We start from the raw sequence: 23,872 nt of genomic DNA, 5'->3' as shown, positions 1-23,872 counted from the left end.
TTTGGTGTTAGTGTACAGTGATAAAGAGCAATATGGTGTTAGTGTACAGTGATAATGAGCGATATTGTGTTAGTGTACAGTGATAATGATGTTAGTGTACAGTGATAAAGAGCAATATGGTGTTAGTGTACAGTGATAAAGAGCAATATGGTGTTAGTGTACAGTGATAATGAGCAATATTGTGTTAGTGTACAGTGATAATGGTGTTAGTGTACAGTGATAATGAGCGATATGGTGTTAGTGTACAGTGAAAATGGTGTTAGTGTACAGTGATAATGAGGGATATGGTGTTAGTGTACAGTGAAAATGGTGTTAGTGTACAGTGATAATGAGGGATATAGTGTTAGTGTACAGTGATAATGGTGTTAGTGTACAGTGATAATAGTGTTAGTGTACAGTGATAATGAGGGATATGGTGTTAGTGTACAGTGAAAATTTTGTTAATGTACAGTGATAATGGTGTTAGTGTATAGTGATAATGAAGGATATGGTGTTAGTGTACAGTGAAAATGGTGTTAGTGTGCAGTGAAAATGGTGTTAGTGTACAGTGATATTAAGGGATATGGTGTTAGTGTACAGTGATAATGGTGTTAGTGTACAGTGAAAATGGTGTTAATGTACAGTGATAATGAGGGATTTGGTATTAGTGTACAGTGATAATGGTGCTAGTGTACAGTGTTAATGAGGGATATAGTGTTAGTGTACAGTGATAATGGTGTTAGTGTACAGTGATAATGAGCGATATGGTCTTAGTGTACAGTGACACTGGTGTTACTGTACAGTGATAATGAGCGATATGGTGTAGTGTACAGTAATAGTGGTGTCAGTGTGCACTAATAATGAGGGATATGGTGTGGTGTACAGTGATAGTGGTGTTAGTGTACAGTAATAATGAGGGATATAGTGTAGTGTACAGTGATAATGGTGTTAGTGTTCAGTGATAATGATGGATATGGTGGTAGTGTACAGTGAAAATGGTGTTGGTGTACAGTGATAATGGTGTTAGTCTACAATAATAATGATGTATATGGTCTTAGTGTACAGGGAATATGGTGTTAGTGTACAGTTATAATGGTGTTAGTGTACAGTAATAATGATGGATATGGTGGTAGTGTACAGTGAAAATGGTGTTAGTGTACAGTGATAGAGAAATCTGGTGTTAGTGTACACTTATAATGAGGGATATGGTGTTAGTGTACAGTGATAATGAGGGATTTGGTGTTAGTGTACACTGAAAATGGTGTTAGTGTACAGTGATAATGAGCGATATGTTGTTAGTGTACAGGGATAATGAGCGATATGGTGTTAGTGTACAGCGATGATGGTGTTAGTGTACAGTGAAAATGGTGTTAATGTACAGTGATAATGGGGTTGATGTACAGTGATAATGAGCGATTTGGTTGTAGTGTACAGTGATAATGGTGTTAGTGTACAGTGATAATGAAGGATATGGTGTTAGTGTACAGTGAAAATGGTGTTAGTGTACAGTGATAATAGTAGTGTACAGTGATAATGGTGTTAGTGTACAGTGAAAATGGTGTTAATGTACAGTGATAATGAGGGATTTGGTATTAGTGTACAGTAATAATGGTGTTAGTATACAGTGATAATGAGGATATAGTGTTAGTGTACAGTGATAATGGTGTTAGTGTACAGTGATAATGAGCGATATGGTGTTAGTGTACAGTAATAGTGGTGTCAGTGTGCACTAATAATGAGGGATATGGTGTAGTGTACAGTTATAATGGTGTTAGTGTACAGTGATAATGATGGATATGGTGTAGTGTACAGTTATAATGGTGTTAGTGTACAGTGATAATGATGGATATGGTGTTAGTGTACAGTGAAAATGGTGTTAGTGTACAGTGATAATGACGGATATAGTGTTAGTGTACAGTGATAATGAGGGATATAGTGTTAGTGTACAGTGATAATGGCGTTAGTTTACAGTAATAATGGTGTGAGTGTACAGTGATCATGAGGGATATGGTGTTAGTGTACAGTGATAATGGTGTTGGTGTACAGTGATAATGAGAAATATGGTGTCAGCGTACAGTGATAATGGTGTTAGTGTACAGTCAAAATGGTGTAAGTGTACAGTGATAATGAGGGATATGGTGTTAGTGTACAGTGATAATGGTGTTAGTGTACAGTGATAATGAAGGATATGGTGTTAGTGTACAGTGAAAATGGTGTTAGTGTACAGTGATAATGAGCGGTATGCTGTTAGTGTACAGTGATATTGGTGTTAGTGTGCAGTGATAATGGTGGTAGTGTACAGTGATAATAAGGGATATGGTGTTAGTGTACAGTGAAAATGGTGTTAATGTACAGTGATAATGAAGGGTATAGTGTTAGTGTACAGTGAAAATGGTGTTATGTACAGTGATAATGAGGGATTTGGTATTAGTGTACAGTGATAATGGTGTTAGTGTGCAGTGATAATGGTGTTAGTGTACAGTGATAATGAGGGATATGGTGTTAGTGTACAGTGAAAATGGTGTTAATGTACAGTGATAATGAAGGATATGGTATTAGTGTACAGTGAAAATGGTGTTAATGTACAGTGATAATGAGGGATTTGGTATTGGTGTACAGTGATAATAGTGTTAGTGTACAGTGATAATGAGGGATATGGTGTTAGTGTACAGTGAAAATGGTGTTAATGTACAGTGATAATGAGGATTTGGTATTAGTGTACAGTGATAATGGTGTTAGTGTACAGTGATAATGGTGTTAGTGTACAGTGATAATGAGCGATATGGTGTAGTGTACAGTGATAGTGGTGTCAGTGTACAGTAATAATGAGGGTTATGGTGTAGTGTACAGTGATAATGGTGTTAGTGTACAGTGATGATGGATATGGTGTTAGTGTACAGTGAAAATGGTGTTAGTGTACAGTTATAATGGTGTTAGTGTACGGTAATAATGATGGATATCGTGTTAGTGTACAGTGAAAATGGTGTTAGTGTACAGTGATAATTAGGGATTTGGTGTTAGTGTACACTGAAAATGGTGTTAGTGTACAGTGATAATGAGCGATATGTTGTTAGTGTACAGGGATAATGAGCGATATGGTGTTAGTGTACAGCGATGATGGTGTTAGTGTACAGTGAAAATGGTGTTAATGTACAGTGATAATGGGGTTGATGTACAGTGATAATGAGCGATTTGGTTGTAGTGTACAGTGATAATGGTGTTAGTGTACAGTGATAATGAAGGATATGGTGTTAGTGTACAGTGAAAATGGTGTTAGTGTACAGTGATAATAATAGTGTACAGTGATAATGGTGTTAGTGTACAGTGAAAATGGTGTTAATGTACAGTGATAATGAGGGATTTGGTATTAGTGTACAGTAATAATGGTGTTAGTATACAGTGATAATGAGGGATATAGTGTTAGTGTACAGTGATAATGGTGTTAGTGTACAGTGATAATGAGGGATATGGTGTTAGTGTACAGTGATATTGGTGTTAGTGTACAGTGATAATGATGGATATGGTGTAGTGTACAGTTATAATGGTGTTAGTGTACAGTGATAATGATGGATATGGTGTAGTGTACAGTTATAATGGTGTTAGTGTACAGTGATAATGATGGATATGGTGTTAGTGTACAGTGAAAATGGTGTTAGTGTACAGTGATAATGACGGATATAGTGTTAGTGTACAGTGATAATGACGGATATAGTGTTAGTGTACAGTGATAATGGCGTTAGTTTACAGTAATAATGGTGTGAGTGTACAGTGATCATGAGGGATATGGTGTTAGTGTACAGTGATAATGGTGTTAGTGTACAGTGATAATGAGAAATATGGTGTCAGCGTACAGTGATAATGGTGTTAGTGTACAGTCAAAATGGTGTAAGTGTACAGTGATAATGAGGGATATGGTGTTAGTGTACAGTGATAATGGTGTTAGTGTACAGTGATAATGAAGGATATGGTGTTAGTGTACAGTGAAAATGGTGTTAGTGTACAGTGATAATGAGCGGTATGCTGTTAGTGTACAGTGATATTGGTGTTAGTGTGCAGTGATAATGGTGGTAGTGTACAGTGATAATAAGGGATATGGTGTTAGTGTACAGTGAAAATGGTGTTAATGTACAGTGATAATGAAGGGTATAGTGTTAGTGTACAGTGAAAATGGTGTTATGTACAGTGATAATGAGGGATTTGGTATTAGTGTACAGTGATAATGGTGTTAGTGTGCAGTGATAATGGTGTTAGTGTACAGTGATAATGAGGGATATGGTGTTAGTGTACAGTGAAAATGGTGTTAATGTACAGTGATAATGAAGGATATGGTATTAGTGTACAGTGAAAATGGTGTTAATGTACAGTGATAATGAGGGATTTGGTATTGGTGTACAGTGATAATAGTGTTAGTGTACAGTGATAATGAGGGATATGGTGTTAGTGTACAGTGAAAATGGTGTTAATGTACAGTGATAATGAGGGATTTGGTATTAGTGTACAGTGATAATGGTGTTAGTGTACAGTGATAATGGTGTTAGTGTACAGTGATAATGAGCGATATGGTGTAGTGTACAGTGATAGTGGTGTCAGTGTACAGTAATAATGAGGGTTATGGTGTAGTGTACAGTGATAATGGTGTTAGTGTACAGTGATGATGGATATGGTGTTAGTGTACAGTGAAAATGGTGTTAGTGTACAGTTATAATGGTGTTAGTGTACGGTAATAATGATGGATATCGTGTTAGTGTACAGTGAAAATGGTGTTAGTGTACAGTGATAATTAGGGATTTGGTGTTAGTGTACAGTGATAATGGTGTTAGTGTACAGTGATAATGAGGAATTTGGTGTTATTTCATGTCACTGGTAATTACTATGTATTTTTAGTGTAATGAAAAGTTGCGGTTATTTGTTTTTAAAGGTTGAGGTTGATTTACATTTAGCACAAACACCACGCTCACCTCCGCTTTTCCTCTGTGTGCGTGTGTGCGTGTGTGCGGGTGTGCGTGTGCGTGTGTTTCTCACTTTTACATGACATTCAGCGAGCGTTCCCAGTAACACCAAGTAGAAGATGAAAGCTGAGGTGGAGGCCAAGGTTCTCATTTATCAGTCGGACTTCCCACATTGACCAGCGGAGGCACTGATAAGTCCAATCTTAGATTGAATGTAAAGACTGGAGTGAGTTGCCCCAGCAGATTAAGGGTAAAGAAGGTCTGCTTCAGGAGGAACCTTCCGAGATACATTAGAATCCAATCATTTCATACATTTCCTGAGCGCCATTTTTTATTTGTGCGTAGGACAAGAGTGAGTGAACATCAGAGTCCTGCCCTACGATGTATAAGTGAGTGGGAGAGACCAGAGGAGAGACGGAATAATGCCTCGCACCAAACAGAACAACCCCAAAAATCTTAAAGGTAAGCAGGCTTTCAGTCACACTCGAGTCCTGAACACTTCAGTGCTTTTCTGGATTCGGTTAAACGTCTCTGAGTGGTGCCCGGCTGAATGGGGGTGAACCCATGCTGGCTCTGTGTGTGTGTGTGTGTGCGTGTGTGTGTGTGTGTGTGTGTGTGTGTGTGGGGGGGGATTTTTTTTTCCGTGAATATTTATTCAATTATTACAAATCGAGTGCAATTTTAGGCTAAAGTTTCTCTTCAATTCAGCCGTCGTATCACGTGTTGCCAAAAGCCCTTCACAATAAACACTTCACCCTGGAGCTTCAAATCCATGCTGCTCAAAAGGCTACAAGATTGCAATTTGGTCACTCTGGGGGGCCATTAACCGGTCCTACAATGACGTCTGCATTTTTGTGACATCGGATCGAATGGTCAGAGCGCACTAGTCAGAGCTCACAAACCGTATCGAACTGCACAAACTCAAATCTATTCATGTAGCTGTGGCTACAGTGAAAGGAGACATGTTGAATTGTGTTCAGTGGGCTTCTTGCTTTATTGATGATGTTCATTCTGACGGTATGAGGTTCCTGTGTGTGGTGCAGCGCTCTGCTCTACTGCACTTCTCTATAATACTGATGGGTTCTGTAGACATGGCGTCATAATAATGGGATTAAGAGGTGGTTCAGGTAGAACATCACTGAAGGCCTGGAAGAGTAATACACACTCTGATACTGCATCCTATATACGTCTGTATTTTTAAAATGTATTAAAACTGGTTCGGACCGTATGTAGAGTATGTAGTGTATACGGAAACGACGTGACGAAGAGCTACAGCACAATAATAGCAACACTCTGAGAGAGCTGAGAGTTTGCTGGGTTCTGATGTCATGGATGGAGAGGGGAACCTCCCTCACTTAGTCACTCTCTCTCTCACACACACACACACACACACTCAATTGCTGCAGCCTCAAAATACAAAGCTTTTACTGTTCTGTCAGCCAGCGTGTATTGAAGCCTTGCTGTCATGTTTTATTGAAAGGTGGAAGTCGTGTGTGTGTGTGTGGGTGTGGGTGTGTGTGTGTGTGTGTGTGTGTGTGTGGGTGTGGGTGTGTGTGTGTGTGTGTGTGTGTGTGTGTGTGTGTGTGTGTGTGTGTGTGTGTGTGGTTGCAGGAATGTACATGTGATCTGTTCTGTGGGCAAACAAACAGGAAGTGAGGAGTGCACCTGTGTTTACGTCTCACAAGCAGCTTGTCTCTACGCACAGGGCGTTCCAAAATCGATTCACGTAGTAGCCGTACGAGAAATCATCCGCACACAACACCTGTACACATCTGTGCAGGAGTTCTTCCCCCTTCAACCTTCACATCAGCAGCTACGCCTCCACGGAGCTCGTTTAGTGTCGCTTCGAGTTGTGGGAAGTCATCACGCTGCAGCGCACAGAGACAGTTTAGAGAACAACCTCAGACACAGACGTGACCATTCCATTAAGGAAAGACAAACCCACAAGGGTCGCTGAAATATTTCGAAACTGACAAAAGTAATAAAAAATACAAATGTACTGAAAATTAACTACTGTATTTTTCTGACTATAAGCTGCTACTTTTTTTCCACGTTTTGAACCCGCAGCTTAAACAACGAAGCGGCTTATTTATGGATTTTTCCTGGGTTTTTCCTGGTTTCACAAACTTCAAGCCAAAAAACTGAACCCCATAACATTAGACCAATGAAATTTCCGAACGGAAATGAAAAAACGCACCTCACCTGTGTTCTGAGCTTCACGGCATCGGGAGAAAAAACATTTTTTTTTAAACGCACGACGATGCCAAAAGATAAACTCCAGAGAGAAATAGTTGTGAAAGGAAGGAGGAAGACAGTGAACAATGACTTTCTTGGTCGGCTACTGTTTAGATACAAGCCGTTGTAGCGTGTTGAGTCTGGGTGAAGGGAGAGCTCGCTAACTCCAGTTACAACAGAAATCATATAAGCACAGACAGGTTTCCAAAACTCCTGCTTTTTTATTTTTCTTGGCAACAGCGTTATGGGTTAGTCAAAGAAACTTAGAAATGAGCATCAGAAAATAATAAGGACTTAATCCTCGCTCTTGCACACATGCAGTAATAGCAGAAAAATGCAGTGCCAGGCTATTCCCAAATGCCGCTCTGCTCTTAAAGGAAGCACAGCATTTTTCAGCTCTTTCCACAGATGTTCAATAGGATTTAGATCAGGGCTCGTAGTTCCGTGTGTTTTGGGTCATTATCCTGTTGGAGGACCAACAGAGTCAGAGCCTTCTGACAGCACATTTCACTTCAGAATGACTTGATAATATTGAGATTTCATTGTACCCTGCACAGATTCAAGACACCCTGTGCCAGATGCAGAGAAGCATCCCTGGAACATAACCAAACCCCCTCCATGTTTCACAGTAGCTACAGTGTTTTTTTCTTTGTAGGCCTTGTTTTTGCATCTGTGAACATAAAGCTGATGTGACCTGCCAGAAAGCTTTATTTTTGTCTCATCTGTCTGAAGGACATCCTCCCAGAAGCTTGTCGATATGCATTTTGGACTTCACCTCTAATCTCTCTGGAAGATGTTCTGGGCTCTTTGGTTATCATTCGTATTGTCCAGGGACATCGGCTACAGTGCTGTAAACCTTTAACTTCTGCTTTCTCTGGTCCATGTTCAGTGTGGTGCACACCATGATCCCAAACAACACTGTGACGACTTTTCACCCTTCAAATAGCCAGACTGATTGATTACAAGTCTGAAGACACCTGTAATGCTAATTACATGGCAAACTTCAGTTTAACACGTACATTGTTCTACAGGGGTTCCATCGTTTTTTTTTTTTGTAAAAGCTTCCGTCGAACAACAATTCAAAAGCAAAGTCTGATATTCATTTGTTCATTTTCAGGAAATGTGTATTTCTTATTACAGTCAGTTATTTCAGGGTTCTAACATTTCTGTCCACGTCTGTAGGTGTGAAGGGCAAGGGTGCACAAACTTTCGTCCTTTTGTTTCAACTCGTTCTGCTTCACCCTGTCGGATGGATCGTGGCGCTTTAAGTGACAGTAATGAACCTGGAGAACCCTGGAAATTTTCTCTACCATCCCGGGCCAAGTTCCACCTGGAATGTGAAAGACCTTCTGCTGTGGAATCTCTGGAAGCGCTAAATCTCGTGTCTGCGTGATTCCCAGTGATTTGAAGCACATGGTGGGAAGGACACGGTGTCTGGAATGCGTGTGTGTCATGGAGTTTCCAGGCAAAGCGCATGACGAGGAAGAACCAGAAGAACTTCTCACTCAGCACTATGAACTTCCCTGTTCCGGACCTCGGGAGGTGAATTATTTTTTGCCACAGTGTTCCACCTGACTTGGCAGCATGTTAATAATCCACAGGGCTGGCGTTTGTTTCGGAGCAGAGGCATGCAGTCGAGGAACAGAGTGAATATCAGGTTTGTGTATGCGTTGTTAGGGAGGATGGAGAGTGAAGGGATCACTGATCCACCTGTAGCTGACTTGACTTGATAGACACCAGGTCTGAGATGATCGACGGATCCCAAGTTATAACGCTAGGAAAATATTGACTTTTTTGGTAGAGATGTGGTTGTAAAGCAGATGTGGTGCAGCTGAGCGTGACTGCGCGAGCAGCGAGACGAGAAGGTCAGGCATTGGCTCCGGATTTGCCGGATTATTTTTTTTACATGTTGTGTCATGATTGTGACGCCAAACCAGTATTTCCGCTCTCTCTAGCTTATAATTAGTGTGTGAAGGCAGCATGGATCTAGAGGAAACCTCTCTCTCTCTCTCTCTCTCTCTCTCTCTCTCTCTCTCTCTCTCTTTCTCTCTCTCTATTTCTTCCTTTTTTTCCTCCAAAAGGCTGGAATTACCCTCTGTTTTAGCAACAGTAACTATAACAGATGCACTGTAACAGGTTCAGTTCCGTATGTTTAACCTCTGCAGCTTGAACATACAGAGTGTGTGTGTGTGTGTGTGTGTGTGTGTGTGTGTGTGTGTGTGTGTGTAAGACCAGGGAAAGTGAAAGAGGACATCTCGCACTTTTTTTGTTTAAGTACTAAAGCCATACGTTTTCACTGCAGTGAAAAAGTGGAGTGAGGCAACGTGATGACGTCATGTGACACGTCATGTGACACCCCTTAGCTTTAGAACTCCTCTTTGGAAGGTGGCTGCAGGTCACTAGGACGTTTTTTTTTGGGGGGTGGCGGCAGAGGAGTTTCCAGGGCGATGCTAAAGAGCGAGGTGGAAAAAAACGTGAATTGAAGGAGAACACGTGCGGTTCAACCGGACGGTTTTCGTAATCGTAGAATAATTTATCCCTTTTTCGCTCATTAGCGATTCCGTCTAATTCCGTTAGATTGGATCCTCGTGGTGTTAACTCTGACGCGAGAGCAAAGCTCTGTGCCTTCCTCTCTCTCTCTCTCTCTCTCTCTCTCTCTCTCTCTCTCCTCTTTTGTTCGCTCCTTCTTTCTCTTTCTCTCGGTCTATTTTATTTTTCTTCCTCCCCCTCACAGAGCCTGAACCCTGTTCAGACTTTCATTTTGAGTGTCTGTCAAGCTCTGACTGTTTATCAGACTGGGGTGACTAATAACGAACCAACACCACCCACGTGCCATAGGCTGAAAGAGCTTTGTGTGTGTGTGTGTGTTTGTGTGTGTGTTTGCACGTGTGTGCTTGTGCCTGCTTGCACTGTTGTGCATTGATTCAGAAAATTGCAAAGTGACTTTTAGCTGGTGTGATATACAGGAGGAGGGTGTGATTATATTTAAGGAGAATTCACACACTTCATGCTATTGATGTAACAGACACACACACACACACACACACACACACACACACGTGGACATTAATGGTGTTTCTTCCGCGTCTTATCCGTGAATTAACACTGCATCCGCGCAATCGATTTGCATTAAGACCACAGTTTTCTGATTCCTCCTTTTTCTTTCTCTCTCTTACTCGTTTTTTTCTTTAATTCCTGTCATTTCATACCTGTAGTCTGTGTGAATGTCTTGGCACGCAGAGACCCGTGACATGTGAGCCTAGTAGTTAAGATGTTGATCAAAAGGTTGTTAGTTTAAGTCCCTAGTTCAAGTTTTGTGCCATTTAAGTAAAGTGTGAAGGGAGTCACGTGCCCAAAAAGTTTTTTTACTCTTATCAGTCCACAGAATGTTACTGGTTCCTCTCAAGGTTTCTCCCTTATAGCATCTCAGGGAGTTTCTCCTTGCCTCAGTCGCCACTGGCTCGCTCATTATTTCTCCATAAACTTATACGGGGACTTTTTTCCTGAACGTCTTCTGACTGTAACAGTACTCAGGTGATTTCAGACCATGTCAGTCTGATCAGTCTGAATGATGCTTGATGAATCCTGTTGATGGACTCCAAAAACATGTTAAAAATCTTCTCAGGTTATATCCTTAGAACAGCTTTATTAGGTGGCCACTGCTAATCACCCCGAGAAGCCAAACTCCATGGTGAAGCATGGTGGTGGTAGCATCATGTTGCGGTGAACATGGTTGAGGGTGAGAGGTATGGACTCTAATACTGGGTAATCCTACAAGAGAATCCTCCAGGAGCCTTAACACTGTTTTTAATAAGACGTTTATCTAGCTAATATGTCTTAGTTAGCTAAATGACAATAAATAGGATTGTCGAGTGCTCACAAAGAAGGAAAAAAAACCTGTGGTGTATTTTCTTTTTTTTTTACGGACCTCTTGAGCATCGTGTATGTGTCACTAAGGTAAAAATTCACGTCCAGTGGTTTCTGGTTCATATTAGAATTACATCAAACTCTATCTACATGAATATGAAGTCGAAATAAGAACCGAGTATGTGTGTAATGAGGTCTGGAATCCCGATTCGGAGCGGGATTTGATGCTGCATGCTTTTCTACTCACCGCGGTTGGAAAGAGAGATTAATCGTTACCCAAACCTATCAGATTAAACTCGACCGTCGCCTCTGACCTCTCCTTCATGCTCACCAAGCGTTTTCTGCACAAATTAAATCCAGAAAGGGACAAGGTCACACCAAGGTCATGACGGAATTAATGTTTCTCCTTTTATAAGCTTCTTTCCTGTGTGGAAAAACATTTAATGAACAAGTTAGTAACATAATTGAATTGGACTTGTAGACTAGCAGGCAGCTATTAGAGTTGCTTGTTAGTTATGCTGACTAGCTAAACCCAAGCACCTGCGATAAAATTTGAAACACTTGCCATTTTTCCTTTCTGCTTATCCCTTTTCCCCCCCTGCCTTTCTGAAATCCTGATTTTTTTTTTATTTTGCAAAGAACTTTTAAACAAAATCCGTCCCTGAATGCCGTGTGTTCGCCAGTATTATACTGTGTTAGTGAAGAGAAGTGATGGGCATTTCCTGTTTGAAATGACTTGATGAATCGGTTTATATCAAAGTGTGAAGAATTAGAACATGAACAGCAGGTCGTCACTCATGAAGCATGTGGGACGTGGAAAAAATCCACGTCCAGGTGATGAGAGTAGAAAGACTCTCTCTATGGGTTGTGGCAGAGGGACAGAAAGGGTTAAGTAAAGTAAGAATTTGTGTGTGTGTGTGTGTGTGTCTTCTGGCAAAGCTCGGTAATCTTGCACAAGACGCTTGGCTCTTTTTCTGGTTGTTGCTATGGAATTTGTGAGAGCGGGTGCAGTCTTGTGCTGGAGTCCCCCTGTGATTCTCCTCTGTTTACCGGAGTTGAACAAACGCCTGGACTCACGTTAAAAACATGAAATGTCTGTAAGATTATAAGAGAAGAGCGGTCACATCTGATTTACTGTCGCTACACACACACACACACACACACACACACACGTTCCATAGCAGTGCTGTGTTCTCGAACCCATGCTTTTATTACCAACCCGAAGTTCTGTAAAACATCACAGCTCACAGACAGGTATTGGTGAGTGGGTATGTCTGAGACAGGTACTGGTGAGCGGGTACAGGTGAGACAGGTAAAGTTGGGACGTACATCTGAGCGGGTGAAGGTGCGTAGAGTAGAGGAGCGTGTATAGGTGAGGGGGTACAGGTGAGTAGGTGAACGGGTATGGCTGGGACAGGTACAGGAAATGGTACCGGTTAGTAGGTGAGCGTCTACAGGGGAGGCAGGTACAAATTGAGCGGGTACAGGTGAGTCATTACAGGTAAGCGGGTACGGGTGAGTAGGTAAGCGTAAGCAGGTGAGGCAGGTACGAGGTGAGGGGGTACAGGTGAGTAGGTCAGCAGGTACGAGGTGAGCAGGTACAGGTGAGTAGGTGAGGCAGGTACAAGGTGAGCAGGTACAGGTGAGGAGGAATGGCAGGTCGAGGTGAGCGGGTACAGGTGGGTAGGTGAGGCAGGTACGAGGTGAGCGGGTACAGGCAGGTAGGTGAGCGTGTACAGGTGAGGCAGGTGAGCGGGTACTGTCGAGTCATTACAGTTGAGCTGGGTATGGGTGAGTAGGTAAGCGTGAGCAAGTGAGGCAGGTAAGTGGGTACAGGCGAGTTGTTACAGGTGAGCGGGTACGGTGAGTATGTGAGCAGGTAAATGTGTACAGGTGAGGCAGGTATGAGGTCAGCGGGTTCATGTGAGTAGGTGATCGGTGCGGGTGAGTAGGTGGCGTGAGCAGGTGAGCAGGTGAGCGGGTACGGGTGAGCGGGTACGTGTGAGCAGGTGAGCGGGTATGGGTGAGTAGGTGGCGTGAGCAGGTGAGCGGGTACGGGTGAGTAGGTGGCGTGAGCAGGTGAGCGGGTGCGGGTGAGCGGGTGCGTGTGAGTAGGTAAGTGTGAGCAGGTGAGCAGGTGCGGGTGAGTAGGTAAGCCTAAGCAGGTGAGCAGGTACAGGTGAGCGGGTAAGCGTAAGCAGGTGAGTGGGTACAGGTGAGCGGGTGGCGTGAGCAGGTGAGCGGCACGGGTGAGTAGGTGCGTGAGCAGGTGAGCGGGTACAGGTGAGCGGGTAAGCGTGAGCAGGTGAGCGGGTACTGGTGAGTAGGTGGCGTGAGCAGGTGAGCGGGTGCGTGTGAGCAGGTGAGCGGGTACGGGTGAGCGGGTACGAGTGAGTAGGTAAGTGTGAGCAGGTGAGCGGGTATGGGTGAGTAGGTAAGCGTGAGCAGGTGAGCGGGTACGGGTGAGCGGGTGAGCAGGTGAGCGTGTAACAAACTCACTAGTTCCACACTGGAAGAAAGACAGACAGGCAAAAGTTCACCAAGCAGAGTTTCTTTACTGACTTTCGTTTTCACCATGGAGCTTTCCTTTCTAGTATTTACGCCAGGGCTCACCCACACTACAGGTGTTTCTTACCACTCGTTCTGGCCGGCTCCGCCTCCACTCGTGCACCACCGGTACACTTTCATATTATGGGGGCATGCTGGCTTCCAAAACCAGTGTAAATTCCTCTCCGGAACCATTAAAAGAAGGTAGAGTAGAAAGCAGAATCCATGCTTGAGCTGCTTGTTTTTGGTAGTGTTGTCTACTGCACGCAGTGGTGGAAGTGTGTGAGTGTGTGTGTGAGTGTGTGTGAGTGTGTGTGTGTGTGAGTGTGTGTGAGTGTGTGTGTGAGTGTGTGTGTGTGTGTGTGTGTGTGTGTGTGTGTGTGAGGTGAGTGTGTGTGTGTGTGAGTGTGTGTGTGAGTGTGTGTGTGAGTGTGTGTGTGTGTGTGTGTGTGTGTGTGTGTGTGTGTGTGTGTGTGTGTGTGTCAGTAGTGGTAAGAGCGGTGGAGCAGGAGGCGTGATGGCGGGACATGAACCCTCCGCTGCAGCGTCCAGACCTGCTCCAGGCTCCATGGCTTTGTGTTCAAAGTGTGGGAACCTGCTGCCTGCAGGATGACTAAACCAGACCTCAGAGTTGTGTGTGTGTGTGTGTGTGTGTGTGTGTGTGTGTGTGTGTGTGTGTGTGTGTGTGTGTGTGTGTGTGAGTGTGTGTGTGTGTGTGTGTGAGTGTGTGTGTGTGTGTGTGTGTGTGTGTGTGTGTGAGTGTGTGTGTGTGTGTGTGTGTGTGTGTGTGTGTGTGTGTGTGTGTGTGTGTGTGTCTGTGTGTGAGTGTGTCTGTGTGTGTGTCTGTGTGTGTGTGTGTGTGTGTGTGTGTGTTCTAGTTTGCTTGCTCATCTACCTATCATAGCTGAACCCAGGTGGTTTTAACAAGCACGTAAAGACCTCTTGTGTTCTTAAATAAATGTGTGTCTGTGTGTGAGAGAGAGAGAGAGAGAGAGAGAATGCATGTTGCATGGGGCTTTTCTTAGTGTAGTGATGCACATCTCCGTGTGTGTGTGTGTGTGTGTGTGTGTGTGTGTCTGTGCGCGCATCATGGCTGATAGCCTGGAGGCAGTTACACTCTGCTGTGTGTGTGTGTGTGTGTGTGTGTGTGTGTGTGTGTGTAGGCTGATTAGATGGAGGTGTATTAATAGCAGCAACAACATGCGCGCTGGAAGATAATCTGACTTGGATTGTCTCTTTCTCTCACTCTCACTCACACACACACACACACACACACACACACACACACTCATTCCCTCGTGAAGGTTCGTTAGGGTTTTCCTTGTTTAACCGTAGGGATTTAAAATAAAAGAGTGCTGGATATGGAGAAAGAGAGAAGGAGGGAGGGAGTGAGAGAAGAAGGGAGGGAGTGAGAGAGAGAGGGAGGGAGTGAGAGAGAGAGGGAGGGAGTGAGAGAAGGAGGGAGGGAGTGAGAGAGAGAGGGAGGGAGGAGAGGGGCAGTGGCTTGTAAACAGTAGCCAGGGAGAAGCGAAGGAGTGATAAAGAGAAAGAGAGTCATAGAGCACTTGAGGTAGAAAGCGAAAGGAGAATAGAGAAGGACATATTGTGAGACGGTGGCGGTGGTGGTGTGGCAGCTGTACGCTTTTATGGTTCTAGGTGTGGCAGGATGTCTCAGAGTTCAGAGTGAGTGAGAGAGAGAGAGAGAGAGAGAGAGAGAGAGAGAGAGATCTGCGGTGAGGGGAGTTCCAGGTGTTTCCCGATGGGACTGCCTCGCTCCGGGGGAATCCGGTTCAGCTGCATCCCAGCCAGCAGTCAGCGTCAGCCTGCAGCTCCACACTCCGCTCTGTAAACAGGTAGTGCGCGTGCCACTGAGTTTACTTACACACACTCACACACACACACACACACACACACACACACACACACACGAGAGAGATTCTGTCAGGATAAAAGAGAGGATGTGAAGAAATCTGCTCTGGGTGTGTGTGCGTACGTGTGTTTGTTTGTTTGTGTGAGGAAACAGGAAATGTGTGAGATGATTGTGTAATTGTGCATCGCTCATATGGTGCGTGTCTTTGGGAAGTCTGTTCCTCGTGAAAACTCCAGAGCTCAATCCAGAGCCGTGGTGATGTGAGACGGCGAGCACGTGAGGAGACGAAGCGGTGTTCAGTAAATCTCCTCCCGTCCTGCTGCGTTTTTTTTATGATGAACTCACATCCCTTCCTGAGCAATCAGGAGACAAGAACTGGGGGAAATGTTTTTGATTCAGGTGGGTGTGTGCGTGTGTGTGGGGATTCATATTGGAGTGATATGCAAGTGATTTAATGGTATGAAGTACAGTGAAAAAAAGGGTGGAAATTAAGACATGAACCCCCTGATTGAGGGGTCCCGATCGATCTGGTTGCAGCTACCGATGTGATACAATTCCCTCGTTACCTTGCAGCACGATTCAACACGATGCGATTCAATGGGGAAAAAAATCTATGCTTCACAATTCAATATGGTTCTGTTCACTTTTATTTTCTTTGTTTCAGACAGACAGCAAATCATCAGGGGTCTCAAGTGACTTCTAACACACATTTATTTCACAAACACGCCTTCACAGTGCAAAAAATAGCTTGAAACAGATGTTCTTTTCCTGTTCCGTCTCCAGAAAGATGCAGCTCTACCTCTGCCATGTCAATCTCCGTTCTTTGTGCATCTCTGTAGTGTTGCAGCAGCGGTGCCGAGAGAACGCGCTCGAGAATCAGTTCAGCGAGGAGATTATTGGTCGTGGGTTCTTGGATTTGTTCTGCCGATCGGTTTATCAGAAGCTCAGGAAATCACAACACTCTGTTGAATTGATCATCGGGAGTTGAAACTCCAACAGCAGCTTCAACAGTGCGTCGTCTCCTCTCTCTGGAGCAGGGGTGCACACACTTTTTCCAGCATGTGAGCCACTTAGAAAATGACCGTCAGGATGATCTACCTACTATAAAAATGCATAAATAAATCTCAATTTTTTTTAAATGTCATGCGATCTGCCCACACTACCTTGGCAATCGACCGGTAGATCAAGATCGACATATTGGGCGCCCCTGCTCTAGACTGTTCATACCCGTGATTCCAAATCAATGTTCTCACGCAGTTACTTCCAGATCCTGTGCAAAGCTGTAGTATAATATTTATAACCTTAAATCTTACTTCCTATATAGAAATACATCGTTTTTTTATAATTGTGTGTGTGTGTGTGTGTGTGTGTGTGTGTGTGTGTGTGTGTGTGAGTGAGTGTGTATATATGTGTGTGTATATGTGTGTTTATATATATATATATATATATATATATATATATATATATATATATATATATATATATACACAAATATATATATATATACACATATAGATTCCTGGTTAATAAGAGAAGGAGGGAGAGGTTGAGGAAGAGATGACGGATGCAGAGATTAAAAATAACGCACGGACGCAATAGAATTGGAGTGGGTAGAAGGAGAGGGAGAGAGAGAGAGAGAGAGAGAGAGAGAGAGAGAGAGAGAGAGAGAGAGATAAGGTGCAGAAGATGAAGGTACTGTGTGGGGGAGGAATAGATGGAAAGAAGAAAGGAGGGAGGGATGGAGAGAGAGAGGGAACGAGCTGTCGTTATACACGCTTACAGTGGGTGTTGGATTACATAATGCGCCCCCAGTTGGGCTTCAACCGACGCAGGAAAATGGCAACAAAAAAAAAAACATTGCTTCAAGGCACATCTCGGTTTGGAAATGGAGGCATATGTTCACCCGGACACGCTCAGCCACGGACGGCGTCCAGTCCCCTGCGGCGTCCCTGCGCAAGTTTGCTACAGCGGCGGAGGGAGGGATAAAAGGATGCTTTTGCAAACGGTCCAGCCGGGCAGCGTGATGCGATTTAAAAATACAATTTAATCAGCAAAACGTTTCAAGACGAGTTTTGTAACGCGGCTAACAGGCTGTACGCGCAGTCACAGGGAGCACCGACATGCATAAGTCAGTGTTCCAAAAGACAAGGTCCTGTGTACATGGTCCTGTGACCTCACAATCTCACTTCCAGCACTATCTACTCGCCAGATTTGGCGGACTCTACCCTCTTCTCGAACATGAAGATTCAGATCAAAGGGGCACCGTTTTGACACCCTTGTGGAGATCCGGCGTGAATAGCACGTGGAGCTTGACACGATACGAAAAGAGAACGTCCAGGAGATCGCTTTATTGCTGGTGCATGGTGTCAGACTGTTTTAAAGTTCAAACACCGATCAGCCATAACATTTAAAACCCCATACATTATATTGTGCAGCTCCTCAGCTCTGATCCACAGGTCCTCTGAAGATGTGGTATCCGACAACATGATGTCGGCGGCAGGTCCTGCAAGTTCCTGAGCAGCTTCTTGACATCCTAGTCCATATCTTCTCAGAGTAAACCACTCGTAAACAACTGATCTAAAAGGAAACATGATTCATCAGATCTTTTTTGCTGTCGTTTTATTGTCCAGTGTTACAGTTTCCATCGTAAGAGCTTCGGGTGGTCTACAGGGGTCAGCACGGACAGCTAGTAGCTCTACATGCAACTAACTGATGGATGCTCGGCGTGTTCCTGTTGTGGAGCTGGCATCAGATTCATCACCGGCATGTGCTGCAGCCGATTTTCTGAGGGATCACACTGGCCTTCGCTCCTCATGTGCTCACTTCAACACACAAACTTATTCAACAATATTTTTTTCAGCGTCATTGATTTTAATGTGATCGGTGTGTGTGTGTTTACAAACCTGAGGTCATGCGCAGGACACTCGAGTTTCTCCACACCAACAACCAGTGTGTCGGTCTGGCGATGTGTTTACTGCGTGGTGTTGCGTTTGAGGATGGTGTTTTGCTTAGCGGAGAGCCGGTAAATCAAAACATTAAAGCTAATAATTGCCACATGCTCGATTTAGACATGTGCCCACTTGTCCGTAACATCAACAGGTGGCACCGTTAAGGACACTCTCACGCTCACGTCAGGGTGTTGCAACCGCTCTGGATTTAGTTGGAAGTCGGGTTTACCTGGGAGATTCCGGCAAATCAGGAAGTGCGGCTCGACAAGCAGGAACATGAACCTGATCCGAGCACGATTTGACGCGGATGCTGATAGAAAGGAAACAGGTCGGCGGTTAGTCAAATGTTTTGTTTTTTTTTTGTTTTTTTTGTCAAACGTAAAAAAAATTTACAGCTCTTAATTTAACGTGTATAACATGGGCCTGCGTGCATTCTGTACCTTTGAATTGTAGCAACAGTTGGTTTTTAAACACTTCATTTCGAACGAGTCTTCAAGGTGACGAACAATTCGTTCCCAGTTTCCGACTGGAAGCGCAGAAGCAAAGCATCGCAAAATTTCCTTTCATCTCACGAGTCCTCCTCTCAGTCCTCCGGTCTGAGTCGTTCCTTCTTTTGTCACGTGACCCCCATAATACACAAAGTAATAGATACTTTTTTTTTTTTGGTTCCGAACATTGACATTATTGTTACAATAATTTAAGTCACGTGACAAAAGGACTAACGATGAGAGGTGAAGCTCCTCATTCTGTTTATTATCACTTGTGCACGGTCACATTTTTCATTATCGGATCTTTAGTTAAAGTTGGTGCATGTAGATGTGTTTGGACATCTGCGAACTGAAAATCAGACTTTCCATTTTCTATCGATTTTTTTATCAAAGGAACAAAATAACCTAAATGACTCCAAAAAAAAAAAAAAAAAAAATATTAGTTCGTTCCGACTTTGAGTCATTAAAATGGTTCGATCTTTTCATCACTATTGTAAACAATCTGCTTTTGTATAACTTTATATGACTAACAGATAAAAGTCATCGGATCTTACGTCACTACTCGGTGGGAGGTGCGGAGTGGGACCTCTGCTGTTCAAACGATGTAACTGATTCGGAGGTATAATAATTCAATTAATCATTCCCTGTTTATTTCGCACACGAATTCACGATCAGATCTACTGTTCCTGATCTCAGCTTTGAAACCCACTGCAGTAAATCTCCACACCTCGGCTCCATCTTACTGCGCGTGATAGTCATGATCTCGGTGCACAGTAAAAAGCAGGACCTGTGTGATGGATTTCAGCTGTACAGTTAATTACAGAGAAACGTGGAGTTTCAGTAAAAGGCAGGTGAATCAGATTTACCTCCGAGCTGTGACTGTGGCTGTTCTGTTCCTTCACCACGACAGCATGACAGCTGCATCTGACACGACGGCTGCCACGAGAGCGAGACGGAGAGCGAGAGCTCTAGACGCCACAGAACGGAAACGCCACTGAAGCCTTGCTGCTTTTACTCAGTTTCTCTTCCTTTTATTTACTTTCAGATTTTCTGGTTCAGATTCACAACCCTAGAGTGAGAGAAGAGCGAGAGAAGGGTGGCTGTTAGCTATCTATTGATCTATCCATCTATCCATCCATCCATGTTTTGACATATTTTTTATTTGATGCTGTGAAGGAAAAGTTGAGGAGCACTGAAGGGAACCATGAAGGAACTGTGAAGGAGCAGTTGAGGAACACTGATGGAACTGTGAACTAGCTGTAAAGGAGTTTTTAAGAAACACTGAAGGAGCAGTAGAGGAACACCTGATGGAACTGCGAACTAGCCGTGAAGAAGTTTTTGAGGAACACTGACAGAACACTGAACGAGCATCGAAGGAACCGTGAACTGAAGAAGCAGTTGAGGAGCCACTAGGAACAGCTGAGGAACAGCCTGGATGCTTCTATTCAACAAAAGGTCCCCATTTAACACCCATTACAGCTTTGAGGCAGCTCCTTTATTGTGTAATAAACCAAGCTTCATGCTAACGAGGTCAAATTCTCGCCCAGATCTGTGTCAAAATGTGAGTAGAGATGTGCGCGATATTAGATGTTCTCCGTCTCTAACCCCTTAGGGGAAGCTCTCAGTGCAACAAGTTTCCATGAGTAAGTGCAAGTGAGCGTGGTTTCATATCGACTCAAAGCTCTGTTCTATGCTACAGCCGTCTGGATTCTCTGGACCAGTCAGTGGTTTGGAACGTGAGAATCTGTGTTTTTAGTCGGAACTCGGCTCATGACAACAGTCACAACAACTGCGGCGAGTTTCTCATCACCGCACATGAAACCGCTAGCATCTTCTATCTGACAGGCATTAGCTTGAAGGGAAGGGAGGGGAAGGGACATCTACTCGGCTGGTGTGTTGTTATTTGTGTGTGTGTGTGTGTGTGTGTGTGTGTGTGTGTGTGTGTGTATGTGTGCTGTGTCTTGAAGGGATTGCCTGCTGTAAAGTGCCACATGGTAAATGAGCATGTGTGATGAAAGAGGAGGTAATGAGGATCATTCACACACACACACACACTCTGAAGCTGTTTGTGTTACAGTATAACGTGTAATGTGAACATGAGTAGTTCAGATTCCTTTATCCCCCGAATGAATGCAGCAGGTTTTTAAAATTAAATTCTCATTATTTAATCCATTCTACATTACCATGAACAGGAAATAACAGTCTTGCTGGCTTTCTGCACCTGTGTGAAAAGGGGGATTCCGTTTCCTCCTCTGTGCAGAATGCAGCGAGGGCTGGAGGGCTTCGCTCTGCGCTAGTGCTCTCATTGCTACGTCCGGGCAGTCCTGTGTGCATGCTCTAATTATAGACGCATCATATTTAATCTGCTCAAACGATATATTCTGCAGCCGATCAAGGAGACATTATTGGATCATTGGTGACACAAGCACTAAGCACTAAGGTCAATTAACACGAGCAAGAAGACACCGATCAGTGGCAGGTCATTTAGCACATTAACCAGCGCCGTTTCTGTGTACGATGAGCCCCAAACAGACGCTATGGGTTACACCACGAGGGCTGGGTTTGCTTTGTGTGAAGCCTGAAGGGTCCGGCGCAATAAAAGTCTCTCAACGTCTCTCTGAAGACAGAAACAAAGAATGTATTAGTGTGGACCTGGCCTGAGCATGGCAGCGTTCAGACCTGCTTCTCTTTGTGTAGCTTCAACAGTAATGGAGTTTGAGCCGTCCACTGAGCCGGTCCTAGAGCCAGAACCTGAGCTCTGTCCAGTGTTTTGCTGATGAAAGTCAAACCTGGGGAAGCGCAAATACTGCCTGTTTTATTTCATTGTTTCTTGAAATTCCAGACAGGAATGCTGTGCTTTCCATTTACGCCTTCTTGTTTTTGATTGATGTGAAGGAATGATGCCTGGAGTATGCTGCTTCGTATATTGCTGTGAGACAAGACTTCTGCTTTTGTGTGTTGTTCAGGGAAATTACAGTCTGTACATCACCATATAAACCTGTACCTCCCATTATGTGTACACAATCTCTATCTTACACACACACACACACTCACTAGCTGGTGGATAGGAGACTTGCTCGCAGATCCATTGGCTGCACATTCCCGAATGTCAGCTGCAGTCCTGGCACCTCTCCATCTGTGAGTGTACATGCTTTAATTATAGATGCTATTACATTCCATATGCTTGAACAATACAACAATATTTTCTAGCCTAGCAAGGAGAAGATTATAATCAATGGCATCAAAAGCATTCTTCAACTAGCTCTTGGTACTTAGCCCGCTTGCTTTCGTTGGCCTTGTCCGGCCTTCACTCCGGCTCAAAAAAACTTGATGGTTTTTGGATTGTGGTGGTGCTTGTTGGCATTAATGTCTGGCTAAACTCTCAGCAACTGCCATAAGCACTTAAGTGCCAATGATAGCTCCCGTCTCCAAGGGCTTTTGGGCAGCTGCTTAGGAGATGTTATAGGAATCCCCTTCCTGATCAAAGGGGACAGGAAGGCGTCTCGCTTTTACCCCAGACGTGGAGGTTTGCAGGACTCCGTAAGATTGGTTGGATGGGGATCGTCGGTACATTTACAGCGCCCTGTAGACACTCCTTTGTTATCTTGGCTGTGTGCTTCAGGTTGTTGTCCTGTTGGAAGATGAACCGTCACCCCAGTCTGAGGTCCAGAGGGCTCTGGAGCAGGTTTTCATCAAGGATGTCTCTGTACATTGCTGCATTTATCTTTCCCTCAATCCTGTCTTCCTGCCACTGTAAAACATCCCCACAGCATGATGCTTCCACCACCAGGCTTCACTGTAGTGATGGTATTGGCCAGGTGATGAGCAGTGCCTGGTTTCCTCCAGACATGATTTTTGGCATTCAAGCTCAAAGAGTTCAGTCTTTGTTTTTAATGGTTTGAGAATCCTTCGGGTGTCTTTTGGAAACTCCAGGTAGGCGTTCATGTGCCTTTTACTGAGGAGTGGCTTCCACCTGGCCACTTTACCATATAGGCTTGTAGGGAAGGTCCTTCTCTCCCTACAGAGAAACGCTGGAGCTTGCTAAGTGGCCATTGGGGTATTAGTCACCTGCCTAAATGAAGGCTTTTCCCCCCGATTGCTCAGTTTGGCCAGGTGACCCCCCCTCTAGGAAGAGTCTTGGTGGTTCCGTAACTCTTACATTTATGGATGATTGAGGCCACTTGAAATTTGGAACTTAATGCTGCCGAAATGTTTCTGTCTCCTTCCCCAAATCTGTGCCTCAATACAATCCTGTCTCTGAGGTCTACAGACAATAATGACGTTGTCATTGTGGGGTTTTTATCGTAGAATTTTAAGGAAAATTATGAATTGAATCCATTTTAGAATAAAGCTGTAACTTAACAAAAAGTCAAGTGCTGTGAAAACTTTCCATATGCACTGTGCCTGTGAGAAGCCTATGTGAGAGACACTTCAGGTAAACCCGTGAGAGAAACGTGAGAGAAACCCGATGGGAATCCTGTGTGAGAAACTTGAGAGAAACCTATGAAAAAATCCTTTGAGAGATTTATCCAACATCAACAATTATGAAGATCCAAAATAAATACAAATTTAGCAGGAATTGAGAAGCTCAGTGTCCCTGGGGCAACATTTTTTCCTCTTACACATTTCTTTTCCTTGAGGTAATGCTAATAGAAAGCCTTTGATGTAGCAATGGTAAAAAACAAAACAAAAAAAACTAAAAAGTAAAAATTATGGCCTAAAACGTAGATCATTTTTAATTCCGTTATTAAACTGTTAGCGTAAACTTGTAGCACGGTAGTTGTCCTGCAGTCGTAATTGAATCTTTCTGTTTAACTTATGTGAGGCCAAAAGACTTGAGTTTCCCCTGAATGTAAAATCCACAAACTGTGCTAAATCTGTTCACAGCCACATTTTCCTGCCAGGTTCTGCTGAGCAGGCATGATTAAAACGATTCTTCACCAAGTCCCTTTGCTGGAAATGAAGCTCCACTCCTGACATCATATAAAA

General features: G+C 43.8%; 1 protein-coding gene across 9 annotated transcripts in view; it reads left to right on the top strand.

Annotated features, from left to right (window-relative positions):
• hivep1 (HIVEP zinc finger 1) overlaps positions 1 to 23,872 on the top strand; it is a 48,598-nt gene that overhangs the window by 7,646 nt on the left and 17,080 nt on the right. For 3 of the 9 annotated variants that reach the window (XM_046834325.1, XM_046834331.1, XM_046834329.1), the window contains exon 2: positions 5,274 to 5,390. In XM_046834325.1, the coding sequence (XP_046690281.1) occupies positions 5,351 to 5,390 (40 nt within the window). In that variant the 5' untranslated portion in view covers positions 5,274 to 5,350. Of the gene's footprint in view, positions 1 to 5,018; positions 5,188 to 5,273; positions 5,391 to 8,345; positions 8,706 to 15,108; positions 15,431 to 18,627; positions 18,731 to 23,872 lie in introns of those variants that run through there. The other 6 variants (XM_046834328.1, XM_046834326.1, XM_046834327.1 and 3 more) reach the window with 5 other exon arrangements.

The sequence above is a fragment of the Silurus meridionalis genome, chromosome 22, assembly GCF_014805685.1.
Source record: "Silurus meridionalis isolate SWU-2019-XX chromosome 22, ASM1480568v1, whole genome shotgun sequence".
Taxonomy (NCBI): Eukaryota; Metazoa; Chordata; class Actinopteri; order Siluriformes; family Siluridae; genus Silurus; species Silurus meridionalis.
Note: the sequence above shows the minus strand (reverse complement) of the source record. Positions and strands in the feature narration are given on the sequence as shown.